The 20,032-nt window shown below is 39.9% G+C and overlaps 1 protein-coding gene and 1 pseudogene across 2 annotated transcripts in view; both read left to right on the plus strand.

The window, feature by feature from the left end:
- LOC306811988 (uncharacterized protein) overlaps positions 1 to 17,988 on the plus strand; it is a gene marked incomplete at its 3' end in the record, with an annotated part of 36,259 nt that extends 18,271 nt beyond the window's left edge. The window contains exons 6-9 of the mRNA XM_079326171.1: positions 13,478 to 13,688; positions 15,823 to 16,039; positions 16,402 to 16,465; positions 17,214 to 17,988. Coding sequence (XP_079182297.1) covers positions 13,478 to 13,688; positions 15,823 to 16,039; positions 16,402 to 16,465; positions 17,214 to 17,988 — 1,267 coding nt within the window. The remainder of the gene's footprint in view (positions 1 to 13,477; positions 13,689 to 15,822; positions 16,040 to 16,401; positions 16,466 to 17,213) is intronic.
- Positions 6,650 to 11,796, plus strand: LOC306812018 (arylacetamide deacetylase-like 4; annotated as a pseudogene). The gene is made up of 4 exons: positions 6,650 to 6,832; positions 7,197 to 7,413; positions 10,132 to 10,195; positions 10,529 to 11,796. The product of its transcript is annotated as an arylacetamide deacetylase-like 4 (transcript).
- Positions 17,989 to 20,032: the final 2,044 nt, after the last annotated feature.

Genomic DNA, 20,032 nt, shown 5'->3' on the forward strand with positions numbered 1-20,032 from the left:
TGTATAGATATATGGGAATATAAAGCAATATCAGTTCCTTTATAAAGTGTAGACCTGCACTGCCTGATGATGGAAGGACTCTCCCTTTGAGGGACAGTGTCAAGTGACATTGGAGACAAAGAAGAATGATTGAGAAAAAAAAAATAAATTGAAGTTCAGGTCAATCTTAAACTGTTTACAACAAGACATGAATGATCAAGGAAACCAATACAAAATAAAATGGCATAACAAAAGTGTAAAGTTATTTTCTCAGAAATGAACTCAAGTATTGCCAGAAATGTCAGTAAATGTTTTAATTACACCATTCTGAGGTGAATGTATAATGGTAGAACAGTGTAATTGTTTTGGGTTTTGTTATAATCTTATATCCTGAATTAAAATAACTTATCATGCCACTAGACTCTACTGTCTTAAACTCTTCAGTAAGTTCTACTTGGAGGCAGGATGCATTCCACAAAGAAACAGAGTGAGGATGCAGTTTTACTGGCAGCCAAAACTTCTGACTGTCTTTGCTTAATTAACACCTGGAACACTACCCACACTAAAATTACCACCATTCTTGTCAAGGAAATTTCTAGCTCTATTATTTTCAAACAATACACTCTGTATCTGATATTACTTACATGTTTTCTGCCCCCCAGTGGCTCATTTAACCTATCACCAAAAGCAAGGATGCTGCAGACAGTTATATGACAAATGATCCAACAGAAGACACCCTTCAACCAAGGGAAGTGCTCTCCTGCAATGCTATTTACATTCAGCATATCAGCAAAGAAAGCCTGCCAGAACAATGTGAATTATATTTAGTTACACTCACAGAGTAGTCAGGAAAAAGGGGAACATTTTATATGGCATCTCTGAATGAATGCAATGCAAATAAGCATAAAGCCCAGAAAATCTTCTGCAGTATTTTCCTGATTTCTGGACACACTTCCACAGCCACTGTTGAATGCTGCCTGTTTTCTTTGTGGGCAGCCCATGCCATGAATGCTGAGGTGACAGCAGTGAGAGCTTGTCCATGAAGTGATAGAGCAGTACATTCCTGCCACTCAAATGTACAGTGAGTCAGACTAACACAAAGGCTGACAGCTGTCAAACCTCTCATGGGTATTTTACCCCAAAGACCATAAGATGAAGATACTACAGGTTTGGGTTTTTTTAAACCCAGAGAGCTCCTGGGTTATTGATGAGTTTTTGTCAATGAAAGACTTGAGAAAATACAATGTTGATAAATAATATTCCTTAGCTGGGGCAGTTCCTTCCCATCTTGACAAAAATAATTAGTTCCTTCCACAAGGGGAGGTGAGGTGCCTGAGGAGATAATTCTCTCCAGGGTTTGCACCCTGAGTGAAGTGATAGCCCAAGCCACGCTGCCCTCCAGACAGAAACAGGGCTGGTCCACCAGAGGTATTACCCCAGACAATGTGGGCATCAGCCACATTTCTTTGCTCTCTCCAGAGTTTGCCCAAGGGCACTATACAAATAAAAGGATCCAGGAGCAGATCAGAACACTGAAGCCTGAAAACTAGTGAGATACAGGGAAGCTCAAGGCAGCTGGGAGGGCTTGACACTCTTTGAGCCGCTCTGTGTGACTGGAAGATGTTGAAGGAAATTAAGAAGGGAAAGCAAACTGCACTGCATCATTTCATCACCAGATGTCAGCACCAGCTGAGTCTGAAATCACCTGGAAAACCTCTTTGTGCTCTGGGCACACAATGTGAGTACCTGAAACACATTACCAAAGGTCAAACTGTGGTTTGATTTTATTAATTTACTGAACCTCTTCTTATTCCTTTATAGCCTCAAGCTGTCTGTTTAATAACAGAGCACATTTTAAGCCATAACAACTTTAGATTACCTAATCAATTAAGTTTGGAGTGGTGTATTCCAGAAGTTTACAGTCTCAATTATCCTCTACTTTGCTATCTTCACATCAGCTCTTTATACCACACGAGTTACAACTCACATACCATAGTGATTTTTAAATAAACAGGCAATTAGGAAACATTCCAGATTTACTAGCTCTATTGTTTATAAATAATGTTGTTTATTTTAAAGCACTTAACAGTATTTTCTGCCTATGATGCCCATTCCCTGTACTGCTCAGGCACAATTCTGCAAACTCTGGCTGTTTTTATTGCTGTCTTCCTTGTCTCAGTTATTCACTGTGTTTGCTGATTCCTGTCAGAATGCAGACACTGCTAAACTGAATATTTGGAGTACTGAGACTCAGACAAACCTGGCCATGGCAAAATAAGGGCATTTGAAGTTGTTATATTTTTATATTCAAGCAACTTCTGATTTAGTACGACTCATTTTGGTGTGATGACCTGCCATGAAATCCCAAGAGGATGTTCCAAGCAGCTTTTTGGAATCGATATGGAGCAGAAGACAATCAGTCTGAGGAACAGAACTGCACAGCAACAGAGACACAGACACCCAACAATCCAGCCACATTTCCTAATGCTACTCTACAAAACCTTCCAGTTGAATAAGCATTGCAAAAATGTACCTGCTCTGAACTGCACAACACAAGATCTGAATTTCCATCACTGAATGCAAATACATAGCTTTTTTTTTTTTTTTTTTTTTTTTTTTTTTTTAGAGTACAGCTTTTTACTTTAGAATTTGTTAACAGCTGTTTAGGAATCATTTGGAAGGGACAGACTTCAAAGAAGAGAAGAAAGACAAGATTTATGGCAGAGCAAGTGCAAGGTGGCTTTCTGTTGTAAGAGCAAAGCATACAGGAAGCAGCTACTTAATTGGGTGGGGAGATGGAGATAAGGAAAAGGGAGGACACTGAAAGACAGGTAGGAGGCAGCCTAAATGCAGGGGCAGATGAAGCAAATACACAGCACCTTTAAAAACCAGTATGGTAGAGCATGTACTAAGCTGTAATTTCTTAAAGCTTCTTATTGTCACTGTGAAGGGCATATTAAATCCATCTCACCCATCAGAAGACTCAGGCTTACAGGCATGAAGAGCTCTGAGATGCTTTCAGTCAGTTGTTGAAATAAAAGGAAGAAATGTGAATTGAAGTATGGCATGTTCCTCCCATGCTCTACATAGTAAAAACAAAGTCAGTTAAATTACACTACAGATTCTAATTGTTCTGCTAAATTGCCTAGAGAAAATAATAGCAATTTTAAAAAGCAAGGAAAATAATATTTACCAGAGTGCTTCATTTTGAAAGGAACATTAAAAAATAAAGAACTCTATCAGAAGCTATTATTTCTGGGTTTAAATGTTCTTTTTAATACATTATTTTTTCCTGTTTTCTGTTTCCTGGCTATACCTGCTGGAATCAACACCTCAGACATCACAGCTGACTACTTTACCTGCTTTAGTCACTCAGGATTTCCTGTGTTGCACAGAGCAGCTCTGCAATAGTCAACTGACTCCAGGTTAACTGTGGTGGAAACAGCCTGCAATCACAAGTGAAATGTGCTGCAGTGTTTCAAAGAAAGGCTTCACAAGAAAACCAATAACTCACGACAGTCACAGATTCATTAGCACTCCTACCTTGCATAATGTTGGGTTTGTCAGCTCCTGCCTCTTCCACTAATAATTAATGGAAAGTTGATGAGTTTTACACATTCTCAGTCTTCAATGTGTGATTCCCCAGCTACAGAAGCTTTAGAAAACCCACAAGACTGAGCCTTGGGAAAAACTGCAAAGATCACATTTCTTTGGGTAGCTATCTTCTTGTACTTCCCATCATTACTATAACTATTAGAAATAAGCTGAAAAATCAAGAAGATAATGAATTTTAGAATGCATAAATGGAGGCTTGCAGATGAGAAAATGGGAAGAATTTACCCAACTATTGCCAATTCTGTACTCATCAAGCATTTCATTAACCAATTAAACTCCAGCAACACCAAGTTCAATGAATAAAGAACCAATTTGTGAGCTCTGAGTAGCTGTTTCATAATAATAAAGAACAACACAAGCCCCATAATTCTCATTACAATGTCAAACTCCAGACTGTGTTTATTTTCTCTGGTTTAGTGGAATCTCATCAACCTATAGTTATTGCAAGGCTGTTCTCATCAGGTAAAGACTTTGTGGAAATTGAAGTTTGGGGACGAGTTTGCTGAAAAACAAAAATATGGCTATAGCAAAACACATCAAACAGCCACCATTTAAAGAACCACCTCTCTACTGCCAGATAGAGAAGAAGCAATTTTGTTTGCAAGGGTACAAGGTACTCATTCATGCAGTGCATTCAAATGGAATAAAACATTCTTTTGACTATTTAGCCCCTCAAAAACTACTAGGGGAAAAAAAACCCACTGAAAACCTCACTGACTGTTTTGTAACAACCTGAGAATCTGAGAGTGACCATAGATATTCCTACCCATCCTGTGGGTACAGGAATGCCTGGCCAGACTAGAAATAGCTGAAATATATGGAATATAAAGCACCAAGCATCATCACACAGTTGTCAATACAAGCATCCCCAGAAGGACTGAGCAGCCCTCAGACCATGGAATTTGCTTGATTCTGGAAAAACATGGACATTGTGTTAACAGGACCAGGAGGATTGAGGTGCCAACAGCACAGAGGTAGAACATGCTCTAAGTCCTCATGCTGAGGATACATAAGAGTAACATATTAAGAGATTAAAATATTAGGATATTATTTTGAAACATTGATTCACCAACATTTCTTTAACAGCCTTTAAGAAAGCCTGTAATGCAGAACTGAAAGGTTTTTGCTCAGACTGTCATGATGGTTCAATAGATTCTTTAGACAACTGCCAGGGTGTAACAACAAAGCAAATGAACAAAACCCCAACCTGTGCCTTTGTAAATTTATTTTTAAACAAAAATAGAGTAAAGCAATTTTCCTTCTGCTCTATCAGGTCTATCAAGATTTCAAAACAGAGGTGTCATGTGCGAGGTGTTTTGGTTTTGATTAAAGCTGATTAATTATTGACTCATTGAATAGGAGAAGAAGTCTTGTGTCAAAATGGTGTCAGCAAGACTAATAGAGCTAAGAGCAGATAGACATGTGCTCCTTGGTGTAAGGCTTTCATAATCTCATCATACCAACAGCAGGTGTTTCATTGCCTTTGGTCGCCTTTAAAAGTTTCCTTTACTGCCACTGAAGTGCTAAGTAGCTTTAGGAATCTTTTATTCCTGATTAAAGGTTTTTTAGAAAGCAGAGAAATTGCCTCCTCTGAGGATTCAAATATAATAAATCATCAAGAATGCTGAAATACAATTTTCAGGGCTGATATCCATGTGGGAATTTATTTCAGGATATTTTGACTGATGGCACAGACATCAGAAATAAGCACTTAGTAAAACTGTGCTGCTCTTACAGGAATATATGGTAAAACAAATCCAAATCCCCACAGGCTGTGCTATAATATCACACCACAGGGAAACATTTCTAGAACTAATAACCACAGGCACCCCTGGGCTGCCCCAGCTGAGCTGCAGAGCCCTGTGGAGAACACAGGGACAAGCTGAGCACTGGCCATGGGCATCTGGGTTTGGCTTCTACACTCTACAGTCTAACTTTTTAACTACTTCTATCCTAAATTTGTGCTCTGTGGAAGGGAAAGGCTCCAAATCAGCTAATCTCAGCACAGAAAAGGCTCTAATGATCTCCCTATTTCACAAACCTTGGCACAAATTGATGATGTGACTTCATCCCACACATCCTTACCTTCACAAGCCAATGTTGTGCAAATCGGCTGTCAGTGCTGCCGTGATTTAAATACTATGCTAATGAAACTAAAGAGTCATCCAGTTTTCAGACTGGGATTCCACTTTAAAAGCCAAGGCACAAAATGTTTGGGAGCTGTAAATTTTAAAATACATAGAAAACATAATTCTAGTAAGAAGAACACAAACCAGAAAAATTACTTCACCAAACAACTGCCACCAAATGTTACCAATCCCTCAGCAATACACAAGTATAAATAATGTCTCTACACTGAACTATAAATAATGTCTCTACACTGAACTGCAAACAAGTGCAGTGAATATGAAACTCTGAGGGTTAATTACTAAAAAGCTTTTACCAGGAACAACAGTAGCTTCAATCTACAAACATACCCTCAAGTGTATGGAGAGACCTTTGTGTACATTGAGGCTTGCCCTGATTTTAAACACTGAGCAAATGTACTCTTATTTAAACAAAAATTAAAGCATGAATGTGTCAGTGCATTCCCTTATGGAAGTTTATAAAAAAATTTGGATTTGAGTATTTTTCTTCTCAGGGAAGTGTACATATGCTTTGATGACAAATGCCAGTAGCCCCACATTACTAAAATTTAACACTGCAACAGGAATGTCCATCCAAATGAAACCAAAAAAAGACCATCTTCAAATCAGGGTCCCTCTGAATAATAATTTCTCCTTGTTAGTGAAGAGCTCATAGTATTAATCATTTCCATATAGTTTGAATCCCACCTTTTATAAAGGGTACAAGGAAAGCATGCCAGTGTTGCCAATAATATCATTAGCAAAAGAAGGGTGGAGAAAATTGCATTACAATGCATTGCAACATTAATAAACATTTAATTTCTGCATATGAACTGAGCACTCAGTCTCCTGTGAAGACACCTTAGATGCACTGGAAAACAAGGCTTAACCTAACATTGTTTTGTAGCATTCACTCTCACTGAAGTGAAATGGCATCTATTTATACAACTTTAGCAATTATAGGAATGTTTTTTATTTCTCCTGTTTTAATACCAGCACTGTTTTGGGGGGTTGTATTACATGAATTTTTCAACTCAGAACTGCCAGCTGGAATTGAACAACCGCTAAAGCTTCTCTTTTTCCACTCCTTGCTGATTACAACCATGGTCATGGTAAGTTAAATTTCTTAACCTGGGAGGTTCATTTTTTACTTAGGTAGGATATTTGGGAGCTGGAGGAAAATGGCTTAAGGGGAAAAAAAGAAAAAAGCAATTCACACTCCTGAAGCCTTGATATATGGACTCAAAACATGTTAAATTAACTCATAAAATTAATATGACTCATCTTAAAAGCTTCTTTAGATTTTTCAGTCAATCTGCAGCCACTTTATGCTGAGAAACTGTTTCACATGAAAATTTAAAACAAATATCTAGATATATCCTGTACATACAGAACTGCATGTACATAGAATAATGCTGTCTGTTCAGGAACAAGCCAACATTACTCCTTTTCTTCCAAATTCCTTCTTTGCAACAGGGAAAGATTTTGGAGAAGCTGGGGATCTGCAATGATTTAACCATCCTGCGAGCAGCACTCGATGGGATACCACCCTGGAGAGATTCCAAACTGCTTATCAAAGATCTCACAGTAGATGAGGTACCCTTGAGGATTTATCAGCCCAAACGCCCACCCACTGGCAAAAGAAGAGGAATTCTCTATTTTCATGGAGGCGCTGGCACATTTGGGAGCATTAGTAAGAAATGGGCAAGTTTTATTTTTCAAGTTAAATTCAAACCTTTACATTTTTGCCTTCAGGCATGTGTCAGTCAATGCCTGCCCTGTCTTTCCCAGTGTCATCAGTCTTTGCTTGGCACAAAGTGGAAATTATTTGTGGAATGTACAGTCTCCTGTTAAAGGGAGTCACATCTCTGCTTCCAGTGAGGGAATGCTCCTCTACTGAGACTACCCCATCTTACATAAAACATACAATATGGGTCCAAGGAAGAATTTAAATACATTTTTTAAAAAATCTGTAAATAATTTCCCATTCATGCAAACAAGGAATCCAAATGAAGGAAAATATAAATAATGAAGGAGCAATTGGGGAAGTTTGATTCTTGTGGTGACATGGCATAGGATACTTGATTTCTTTTCCAGAAAGGGGGACAACCCTTGTATCAGCAGCTGGGAGTTCAGTTTCCTTCTGAGCAGCCAAGGCTCTGAGTGCTTTCTCTGCAAGCCAAAGCCCCTAACATGGAAATCTGGACTTTGTTCCAGAGATCAGGCAGTGCAATTTGAGGAGTTTGAATCCTTTACTGTTTGAAAGAGTAGGTCTGCACTACACTGGGCAAACTTGAGTTTCCTGGCACCATTCAGCCCTGTGCAGAAATCACAACATAGCTCCTGTGCCATGGGTTCTCCTCTGCACTGGGGCACAGAGAACTCACCCTGCTGTACTCAGAGCACAGGAGTCTGGCTGCAGTGTCAGGCTCACATCTAGAGCTAGTCTGGGTGGCAGTGAGGACTCCAGGGATGGCAGGCACTCTGTAAGTGACAGGTGAATTCCTCTCATTGGAAGAAAAAGCCACGCCACAAGTTTCACAGTGAGTCCCTGTTCACATGGCATGGCTTGATGTAACAGCCATACCTGTACACAGAGAGTGGCACCTGACCTTTGGCTTCAATTCCTTTCAGTGGTTGGTAACAGGAAAACAATCAACATGATGACAAACTTTCAGAAGGCCTTTGGGAATCTCCAGCCTAGGAAGCCTGAAGTCTGCAACCAGAAAATTAGCAGATGCTACACTGAAGGGAATCAGTGGACAGATAACTATGACTTACTCCTCAAATGGATGTCACATCCTAGAGTCATTGAATAGTTTGGGTGGAAGGGATGTTAAGTCTTGTTCTCATTCCAAGTCCCCACCATGGGCAGGGACACCTTCCACCATTCCAGGCTGCTCCAAGCCCTGTCCTACCTGGCCTTGGACATTTCCAGGGATGGAGCAGCCACAGCTGCTCTGGGCATCCTGTGCCAGGGCCTCACCACCCTCACAGGGAAGAAATTCTTCCTAATATCTAATCTAAACCCACTCTTTATCAGTTTCATCAATTTTAGTTTTTTAAGCCAGCAAATACATGAATAAAGGAGGCTGAGTTGCTAAAACCCACTTTGATTTCCAGAAGTATCTCCTAAAGAGGCTACACACCTATTATACAAGAGGGAAGGTCTTTCATTTGGATTACAGCTGATTGAAAGACAGAAAAAAAGATGGGTTATGGGAAGCTCCAGTGAGATTCCCATAAGGAGCTCCACATGGGAGCAGTGCTAATTGATTTATTAAAACACAAAAAAAGATGGTGCAAGGTGATGTGGTGTTAAGTCCTCTGAGGATCGTAAGTGGATGGCTGAAAATCTGCAGAATGTCTTCATGACAGCAGGGGATCAGACAATAAAATGACAGGTGAAATGGCATGCAGAGAAGTCAAATAGATGAACAGAGCATTCTGACCTTATAAATTAAGCAGGAGCAGGAAGAAGATCTTGCAGGAAGGAGATCTTGCAATTATGGGAGGAAGAGGCATGAAAATGTTGACATAGTGCATAGTACCAGTCAAAAAGCAAATAAAATGCTAATAACTATTAGTAGGAAAGACAAAACAGGAAATTTTTTTATGCCACTGTAATAAATCCATGGTGTATCTAAATATAGTATAGTGCTTATAGTTCTGTTTCCCACTCCTCAAAAATTATAAAGCCCTACTGGAAAGACTTGGAGAAGTTGCCTAGGTGAGGAAAGTGCTTCTGTGAAGAGAATATGTGAAATATGATTCTTCAGACTGCAAAAGATGCATAAAGACAGATACACTAAGTGACAAAAACATCATGAGAAATAAGAGAAGTTAAATGGGGAAAGATTTATCCACCATTTCTTACAGTACAAGAGTCAATGTGGAAGCAGTGAATGCCAGCTACAAAAGGAGCACCTGGAAATGGCTCCTCACACCTTTATAAGCATGGAGGGAACCCCTCCTTGCACAAAGCTGTCATGGTTAAGGTTAAAATAATGGGATTAAGAAGTGGCTTGGGTAATTCACAGAAGAAATGCTAATCAAGGGCATTAGATATACAGATATCTTGTCTCAAAGGAGTGCCCTGAGCCTCAGGGCTCCTTATTGCTGTTTGTCCTCAGCTTACACCCTCCTTAGTTGCTGACCACCAGGTGAGATGTGTGACCACCCCAGAGAGATTTCTGGGTTTCCCCAGTTTCACCATCCTGACCTGCTTCTCTGATGCCAACTGGCCATCAGAAAATGTGTTACTGTGTAAAGACCACATTCCACAGCTCGAGTTCCTCATCAGTCTCATGTTAAAGTGCCTTCCACACAGCATATGTTCAGGGATCTATATTTTCATTTCAAAAGGATATTTGGTTTTCAAATCATCATTTCTGATAAACTTTCTCTCCAGGAGCCTTTGAGAGAGTATGCCGCTATATGGCCAAAAAATGCAACTCAGTGGTTGTGTCGGTTGGGTAAGTGCTATTTTGCCATAGAAGTATTTATGGGAATGCAGCTCTCAGCTGAAACTCTTCTGAAAAATATGCTGAAAATATTTACTGTTTTAGAGCACACCCCTATTTTTCCTTTAAACCTTCCATTTAATTTAGAAATGTGCTTACAGGCAATGTATTCTAAAATAGCTGTAGCATCACTAGTTTGGCCTTCTAACGTACACTAGTTAAACCCAAATATAATCTTTAAAATTAAGAAAAAGAAAGTCTGCATAACTACCATAGCAGCTGCAAACAACACAAACTGAATGTAAGTAACTGCACTGACAATAACCAGAGTCTCTGACATTTCAGGTACCGTCTGGCTCCTGAACACCCCTACCCAGGGCAATATTTTGACTGTCTCAGTGCCACCTTATACTTCATGAGGAATTTAGAAGAGTACCACGTGGATCCTGGGCTCATCATCATTAGTGGTGACAGCTGTGGAGCAAATTTTGCTACGGTTATTTGCCAAATCCTGCTGAATGCTGCAGATCTGCCCAAAGTGCGGGCTCAGGTGCTGCTTTACCCGGGGCTCCAGGGGCTGGATTTCCGCCTGCCCTCGTACCAGCAGAACGCCTTTGTGCCCATGCTGCCCAGGAAGCTGATCATCTACTTGTGTTTTCGGTACCTTAACAGAAAACCCACTGTTTGGAAAGATGTTCTACAAAACTGTCATGTTCCTGAGAGTATGAGAGAGAAGTATAAAAAATGGGTAAGTGCTGATCTTATTCCTGATGAATTTAAGATTAGAGGTTACAGACCACCAAAAGCCACACCGTATAAACCTGAAGTCCATGAAGCTGTCAAGGAAATTTTAGCAGCAACGTTTTCCCCACTTTTAGCTGAAGATTCCATTATTTGCCAGCTCCCTGAGTCCTACATTGTGACCTGTGAGTTTGATGTGTTGAGGGATGATGGTCTGTTATACAAGAAGAGACTAGAGGACAATGGTGTTCAAGTGGCCTGGTATCACTGCAAGAATGGCTTTCATGGAATTTTAGCCTTTTTTGGCTATGGGATTTTTTTCCTTTTTATCTGGAAAAGAGATAATGGACAGTGTTGTGAATTATATAAACAGTTTATAGAAGTATTTTTCAGATGAAAGTGCAAGTCACGCACTTTGATCAATTTAAACTTGGCAAGGAATAGAAACACTTTTGATTTATGGTTTGGATTTTGACTGCATTTTGTAGTTCCTGATTTCTGCTTCTATAGTGACTCTCAAACAAATGCTAAGATTATTTGAAGTGCCACCATTCTAGAAAATATTTTTATAAAAACACACCAATAAGACTGACAGGAAAAAGACAAAGCACCCAGCACATCCTGTTTCACTAAAACTACAGCAATTCCAGTATCTTTGCATGGCTGGCACACACTGAAGGCAAGAGACAAGAATCTCCCTGAAGATTCAGCCCAGAAATGCTGAAGACAACAACTGAGGTCTGCTTTGGGACAGGAGATATTGATGGTATCAGATGGAGAACTCAGCTTCTATGAAGTCTTGCAGCACACACTGAAATTGTAGCCATGAATTTAATTTCCAGGGTTAGTCTGTACAAAGGCTACACTGCTCCAGAAATAGGGAAGTCAAAAGGAATGCTCCAGTCTGGAGCAGAAATGCTAAACTGATTTTTTGTTTGGGATTTTTGATTTGATTTTTGTTTGGGATCTGAGAAATGATGTTTCATTTTGGAACTTCATTCTCAAACTGGAATTCCTGAACTTCAGTGAGTGTGTGATGTCAGAGAACTGCTGAGGTGAGACTTTTCCATAACTCTTTTTTTCTTTCAAGATTATCTTATTCTCAAGGCTATCTGTTCTGCTGTTTTGAAAAAAGTTCTGAAAATCATATAAAGAAGGCAGAGAAGCACAATTGTATTATCACTGTAATGCTATGGTGATTCTGTGATGCTTTCAACAACAAAAAATAAAAATCAGCACTGCAAATATTTCTGTTCTAAGAGTGAGAGTTACATTTGCTAAACACATGCTGACTGATAAACCCAACCAAACCCCCCTGTGGTGAAAGGAACAACACAGCACAGGCAGGCAGAGAGCAAATCCTGCTACTTCTGCCTGTCCCATCTGTGCTGGGGTCAGTCATTAACCCACCAACCAACTGGATATGACCACGAAAGGGTGAAAACCAGCACAAACTGAAAGTCCACAAACACTGCTGGATGGACTATTCTTTTTCAAATCTGGGATTTTGCTGATGTGTGAGACAAGATTTCCTTCTACTTCAGAATATTTTATGATGACCATGTGTCCTATTAAAAACATTTGATTTCTCACTAGAGAAACAACATGAAATTAATTTTTTATAAAGTTTTGTAACTAAAATGACATGGTACTTCCCCCCCATCACTTATAATTTGACTTTGCAATAACAACAAAGGCAACAACATCAAACAAACAAACAAAAAATCGCCTCACATTGCTACCTAAGAAGGTTAGATTTTTACCTCTCTTCTTTCCCCATGAATTTGCAATTTAAATATTCTAACACCCTAGTTGTTGGAAGAATTGCAGACTTAGTTTCACAATTAATTCATTTGCATCATTTCAAGTACACCTTCTCTACATTAGCACAATCCTACTCCTCAGCAAGAACAAGATAAAGCAGTTTGATTTGGAACTCTTTAACCACTGGTTATCTTCAGTCTGTTGCCCACAGAGCTACTGAAAGTTACCTACAACAAGGTTACCTAACCATGAATCTAAAGTCAGCCTCCTGTGGCTTTTTTCAAGCATGTTTTTCTGTTAGAAAAAAACACACATACTGAAAAGAACTGCAATTTGGGTAATGACAGAATTTTCTAAGTGCATCTTTCCAAAGAGCACTGGTGACAATCCCTTTGGCCCTTCTGAGTGACAAACCACATGCAGGTTCTCACACCTGAGGAAAGATGGATGTTTTACAGTGCCACAAACTCAAAGCACACCAACACCCTCAGTTCATTTTCCACCTCCAACTCATTTAATTCTTACACAGCTCATTCATAACAATTTTCTCCCAGCTAAGCACTGGTTTCTTACAAAAATTCCAAAATGCTGCTGGCATAGATCTGTTAATAAATCAAGGACTTTGACCAACTTATCTTTTGTGAGATAACAGGAATGGGGGGAAAGAAAGTGGGAGAGGGAAAGATACCTGCTAATGTATTTGTAAAATGGAGGAGAGAGGTTTTTACTGCAGCAAACAAAGAATTAACAAAGAATCAGGAAGTAACAAGACAAATATATATTGGAAAGTCAAATCAAAGACAGATCACTGCAGTTCAGCAAAATGGCAGCTGTACTCACAGTGCTGGTGTTATTCTTAGCTGTTTTTCTTGCTGGATTTATGTTGCTGGTCATAGGTGCAATTAATTTTGATTTTTCCAACTCAGAAATTCCTCCTGGAGTGAATCAGCCTGCAAAGCTCCGAATCGTTCATATAATTTTAATATGCACAGCTGTGGTGGTAAGTGAACCTGGTGTGATTTTTGGGGGGAGAACAGTGAATCTGTAGAGTTTAAACTTACTCCAGTGCTAGAACTCTGCATGAATTATGTTCCAGAGAGGAGAGCAGGGCTTTGCTGTCATGCTGGTTGCTTTATTGAGCTGAGTGTTGCTAAAGAAACTTTTGCCAGACTTTTGACACTGCACTGCTCTAGCCCAGTCCTGCCCAACTCTATCTCAGGCAGTACCTAAGTGCTGCTTTAACACAAGTGTGTGAAAGTCTGAGTGTGATTCTGCCCTGACTAAGCTGACTTAGCAATGATTTGACTTATAATGTTAATCCATGTTGGATCACTTGTATTTCCACTCTTGGTTCAGACTATACCAGATGTCCCTGGGCTGTGCTCTCAAGGTTTTCTTCAGCATGGGGATGAGAATTCTGTATTTTTTTTGAATATAAAGTGAGAAGCTGAACATTTCAGAACTGGCCTTGGGAAAGGAGAGTTTCTGTCACATGAGTGACAAAATTAGGGAGCATTGCCCATGAAGAACTGAAGGAACTCTTCTGCCCAAAGCACATTTATGTAACTCCTGCAACAACTAAGCAGGATTGTCTAATGGGAATGAGAGGCTCTGGTCAGCCCAGCTTCTCCAGGTGAAGCAGCTTGTAAAAGTGTGGGAATGTAATCAGCCCCCAAGAGCAGCACTCAACATCTGATGAGCTCTGCTAACAAAGGAGCTCAGTGAATCACAGGCATTTCTATGTAATGATAGGTGTAGAGATGTTCTGATGAGACATGGCATTAGATAGGAGATAACAGACATTGTCCATATATTTATTAAATTAATGGAATATCTGCAAAGAGATACAAGAGATATTTAAAATGTAAAAAGGAAAACAAAGAGAAAAAAATTCTCTGTCAGAAATATTCTAGATTATGGTCAACCATAGTAAAGAATTCTAGATATATATTCTCATACTTTGGCTGCAGAGAAGTTGTAATTAGAAAGAGATTACACCACTTAAGCATCTGGAAAAGCCAGTTCTCTTCTAATCATCAATCCACTGCCCACCATAAACCAGCCTTGCATGCTGCAATGTAAACAACACAGGGTGAAAGAAAACAAACAAGTTGAATGTAGAAATTAAAATATTCTTGGTATTGTTCCATTCCTGCTTGGAAAGTAGCAAATACAAAAGAATAAATCTTGAATCCTGTTTGTATACAATTGGAAACACTAAGACTAGCTTCTGTAAAAAATTGAAATCAGTATATTGCAAATGTCTTAGTTTCTTCAGGAAATCTTTCCTCAAGATCAGGCATGGAGAATATTATAAATATCTGGAATAATTGACAAAAAGACCTTTTGTAGATAAATATATTGAGAGTCAGGACACTACTGACAATCCAGGCAGATGTGGCTGTCTAGTAAGAAATATTTGTAACAGAATCCTGAGTATTATGAATTTGATCCAAATATTCCTACGGACTGAAGTGCTGACTGGCATGGCTGCACAATGCATTTCAAACTAGAGGCTACACCTTTTATTTATGCAAAGTTATGCTGGAGCATTAGCTCTGATTTGTATCCATTTTCTGGTGTCTGGCATGAATAGCCCTATGGCAAAGAAAATGAACTGAAGTTCATTCCTACTAAATATGTCAGGATCTTGTCAGTGCATGGCACACATAGTGAGGCTTAGGAGATGGGTCATAAAGCAATTATCAAACATATTCTTAGCTTAGTCAACTCTACTGTGGGCAAGTGGCTGTACCTTGAGAATCAGCACCAGAATGATCAACTTTCACTATGTTTTCACATCTTCTGGTGGGGGAGGATAGAATAAGCAGTGAAAACCAAACTTGCTTTCAATGTTAGGTAAAGGACCTGCTGAGGAAGCAGAGGGATCTATTTCACCAGTCTGTTAATGTTGCATTGTTCAGGGTTCTGCTCTTTGGCTCATGTAACTCTCTCATAATCTCTCCTGATGCTGCTGTTACTTGTTCAGTTGTCTCCTACACCTGTGCAACTACTCCCTTAGTTGATTACTGCCCTAAAAATACATGACTTAGGCACCATGAGTTTACTGTCCACACAGCTCCTTTTTGGAAAATACAAGATCTCTCAAGTGAGCTCTCTTTGCCTTTGAACAGGGAAGGATTTTGGAAAACATTGGCATCTGCACTCAGGTGAGCTTTGTGCGGTACGTGCAAGGAAGAAGGACTCTGGGGAAGGACCCAAAGCTCTTCATCAAGGATCTGTGGTTTGAGAAAGTGCCTGTAAGGATTTACCAACCTAAGGCTCCATCTGCCAGCCAAAGGAGAGGAGTTATGTTTTTTCATGGAGGAGGATGGGTATTTGGAAGTCTTGGTAAGATATCTAACAGAAATAGTTCAGTGTATTTAAAGAAATACATACTTCATAAATAGTAAAGTTGGTTGTTTCTTCATCTGTAGCACTTGCACACTTTGAGTTCAGTCTTGTCATTCTTGCTGACAGACGAAGGCATCTGCTGTGGATCAAATGATTTTTCTTACAGGACAATGATATAAGGGGAAAATACTGAAATAGCAAGAGGAGAGTGTGCAAAAGAATGAAGAACTTTGTAGGAAGCAGCAGAGGAAAGCAGAGAGCATTTCCTTCTTGCAATTCTTTGACTTCTCCAACAGATAGCATCTCTGGAGAGAAAATGCACCCCAACCTAAACCCAAACCCCACCAAATCTCTTTCAGAGACCCATGAAGAGCTGTGCCGCTTTCTTGCCCGAGAAAGTGAATCTGTGGTTGTATCTGTGGGGTGAGTTTTTGCTCATGTTGATTTTTAGAGATTATTTCCTACAGTGTAAATATCACCTCCTGTCCCCCTAGTCAAGCACAATCTTCCTCAGAGAAATGTCTCTGGGACTTCTCAAGGATGTGATTTACAACTTCATTCTGCTCTTGCTTGGAGACACTGAAGACTGACTTGGGCTGTTTTCACTGCCTGATTACATCACAAATTTTGATGTAACACTTTGGGATATCTAGTTGGAAAATGAATCAATATTTTCAAATTCCAAACTCAAAACTGATTGTAAAAAATAAGCTATATGAACTCAACTTATTCAAGGAAAGCCTGCTTGATGCTTAGAGAAGCACAGTGTGAATGACAAGCTAATCCATTATCAAAATACTGATATAATGGTTGGGATTATTAGGATATGTAACATAACTATGTGTAACAAAGATACAAACCAGAAGTACTGTAATTTGTGTCCAACCCATGAAAAACTGAAGCAGAAAGTAACTAAATGATTGCCAATAAAACCTATACATAGTTGGTAGCTGAGTACTCCTGTGTTGTTAAAGACCTAAGAGACATCATAAACAGATGATATCATAACAAAATAATCTGTAGCACTTACATCTTATTGATGGTAATCCTATGAGACAGTGAAAATTCTGCAGAGATCAGGGTATTCCTGGTTGCAGGAAGCAGGACTTCAGCAATACATTTAAAACTCAAATTTCCTTCTGCCATCTGTGTGTGTGTGTGTGTGTCCCAGGTACCGTTTGGCCCCTGAGCACAAATACCCCGCTGCCTACGAAGACTGTCTGAGCGCCACCCTGCACTTCCTGCAGCACCTGCAGCACTACGGCGTGGATCCTGCCCGGGTCACTGTCTGTGGGGACAGTGCTGGGGGCAACCTGGCAGCTGCTGTCAGCCAGAGCCTGGCAGGCAGCTCACACCTGCCCAGACTGCGTGCTCAGATCCTCATCTACCCAGGCCTGCAGGCACTGGACTTCAATTTACCATCCTACCAACAGAACCGGGGAGTCCCTCTGCTGTTCCGGGAACGGGCTGCTTTCTACATGCTGCAGTATCTAAATGGAAATGCAACAAAACTGGAACAGGTCCTGGAAGGTTCCCATATTCCTGTAGATATTAAATTAAAGTATAGTAAGTGGGTGAGTCCAGATAACATCCCTGAGAAATTTAAGGTCAGAGGCTACAAACCACATGTGCTGCTTGACTGTACAACTGAAGTTTATGAGACATTTAAGAGATTCTGTGAGCCCAACCTGTGCCCACTGTTGGCTGAAGACAAAATTATTCAGCAGCTGCCAGAATCTTTCATCCTGACCTGTGAGTACGACGTGCTGCGGGACGATGGCTTGTTGTACAAGAAGAGGCTGGAGGACAACGGGGTCCCAGTGACCTGGTACCACCTCGAGGATGGATTCCATGGAATCATAAACTCATTTGATACTGACTGGTTCTCATTTCCAGCTGGGAAAAGGGGCCTTGAAAAAATTGTGAATTTTTTAAGAAGCTTATAGCAATGTTTTTCTTTGTTTCTGTAAGAACTGCCAAATTTCTGTGGTCTCTTATGCTTGTAAATTCCATATAAGAAGTTCATATAGGATAATTTTTTAATAAGCAATTATGTGATCACCATAAAAGACATTTCAAGAATAGTTTCTTTTAGTGCTGTTTGAAGTAGCCTATGCAGTGTCTGCCTATTTTGATCATCTGTTTGGACTATACACTTGCCCAGTACAAGTGCTGCTCTCTTAGTACATATAAAAGATGCATTAAAATTTCAAGCCAACATCTGGTCTGACCTGTTTTATTCAATTACAGATGAAGATTTCATTCTTCCTAGAAGTGTGTGTTTTGGCAAAGTAGAAAGACACTGATACTACAGTGCTATAATGCACAGTCTGTTCTCTCTGCTACACATAGCACTTGAGTTTGACTCCCAGTCTGAAGATGTCTGTAGGCTGGGTAACCAGTATTTTACACTTTAAAAAAATGAAGGCATATTAGTTAACATGACTTTTAGAACTGCAATTGTTCCCAACAGAAATACTCTATTGACAGCTTCATTTAAATTACAATGAGGAAAATGCTTTAAGTGTTTTTTTATGTTTATCAAACATTTGGGTACACTGAAAAATTTGTTCTTGTGCTTGAACAGAATCCTAGAATCACAGATTGGTTTGGGTTGGAAGGAACATTAAAGCTCATCTTATTCCAGCACCCTGCCATGGGCAGGGACACCTGATCCAGGTTGAAAAGGTCCAGGTTGCCTCAAGCCCCAAATAAGAACAACAGCCCCAAATAATCTAACAACAAAACAGGACTGATGCATTTACTTTTGCAGAGCATGTCACTTACCTTTTGCCCCCACCCTTCCCTTGTTTCCATTTTCTTTTCTACCTGTCTTTGTTAAAGGTATTCCAAACAATGTAAATCATGTCCACAATGCAGGAAGTGAATGTTGTGGCTGCAGATCAGTTGCAAGGGATAATTTAATCTCCACATTCACTGGCTCTCTGTCATAGACTAGAATTTCATTCAGGATTCAACTCAGTCTCTGAGCACTCACTGTGATCATCCACAATCCAGGAATTCTGTGTTCAATACCAGACCCTTTATCAGTCCCACAATTACCATGAAGATAAACAGGAAATTAAACACATTGACTCTTCTCCAATGTGATAACTGCTGCCACACTGCATAACATTTCCAGGGGCTTTAAAGTGAGAACACCTGAGAGATCTCTTACAACTGGGACTGCTCCAGGCCTTACTGTTACCTGAAGAAGCCAAATCACAGCTAGGTGTGAAGACACATCACCCCTGGACACCAGAAATGGCATTTTTTTATCTAGTGCCAGTGATACTGCTGGTGATTGTTGTTGCTTCATTCATATCAGCAATCATAAGAACAATTCAAACTGAGTTTGCCAATTGCAGCATCCCTCCTGGAGTGAGCAATCCTGGAAAACTTCGACTTGTTGTTGCTGTTTTGATTGTTGTATCTACTCTGGTGAGTAATTCTGCTGCTGCTTGTGCCAGAAACCTTGTTAGATGTTAATTTTCTTGTATGTGTAAATACCAGAATCCTGCCAGCTCCATCAGGGCTTGAATGATGGCTTTTCTCTTCGGGGGGCTGACTTGAGAGGATGGTTTTTGGAAAATCATTTCTGTTAGACTTCAGTCAGATTTTCCCTAGTACATAAGGCTTAAATCAACCATAAGCTTTATCAGCTGAGCTTCCCTAATTAAATTGAAAATTAATATTTATAAAAAGTGAGATTGCTTTGATTTCCACATTAGCTAAACGCACATGATGTTTTTAGGCCATTCTTGGGGCTTTCCAGTAACATGGAAGGCTAGGTAATGGAAATACCAGCAATGGGAGACTGGATGCTTTTTAAGAAGGAAAAAACCCCAGAAACCTTAGAGGGATGAGAGACACTTGAGAGCACTGCCAAAGCCTTCCTCACCAGCTGCCCCTTCACCAACTGCCCTTCACTCACCAGCAGCCCCCTCACCAACTGTCCCTCATGAGGTGCTGCTTTAATGAGTGTCCCTC

The sequence above is a fragment of the Erithacus rubecula genome (assembly GCF_903797595.1).
Source record: "Erithacus rubecula genome assembly, chromosome: 24".
In the NCBI taxonomy this organism is placed as follows: domain Eukaryota; kingdom Metazoa; phylum Chordata; class Aves; order Passeriformes; family Muscicapidae; genus Erithacus; species Erithacus rubecula.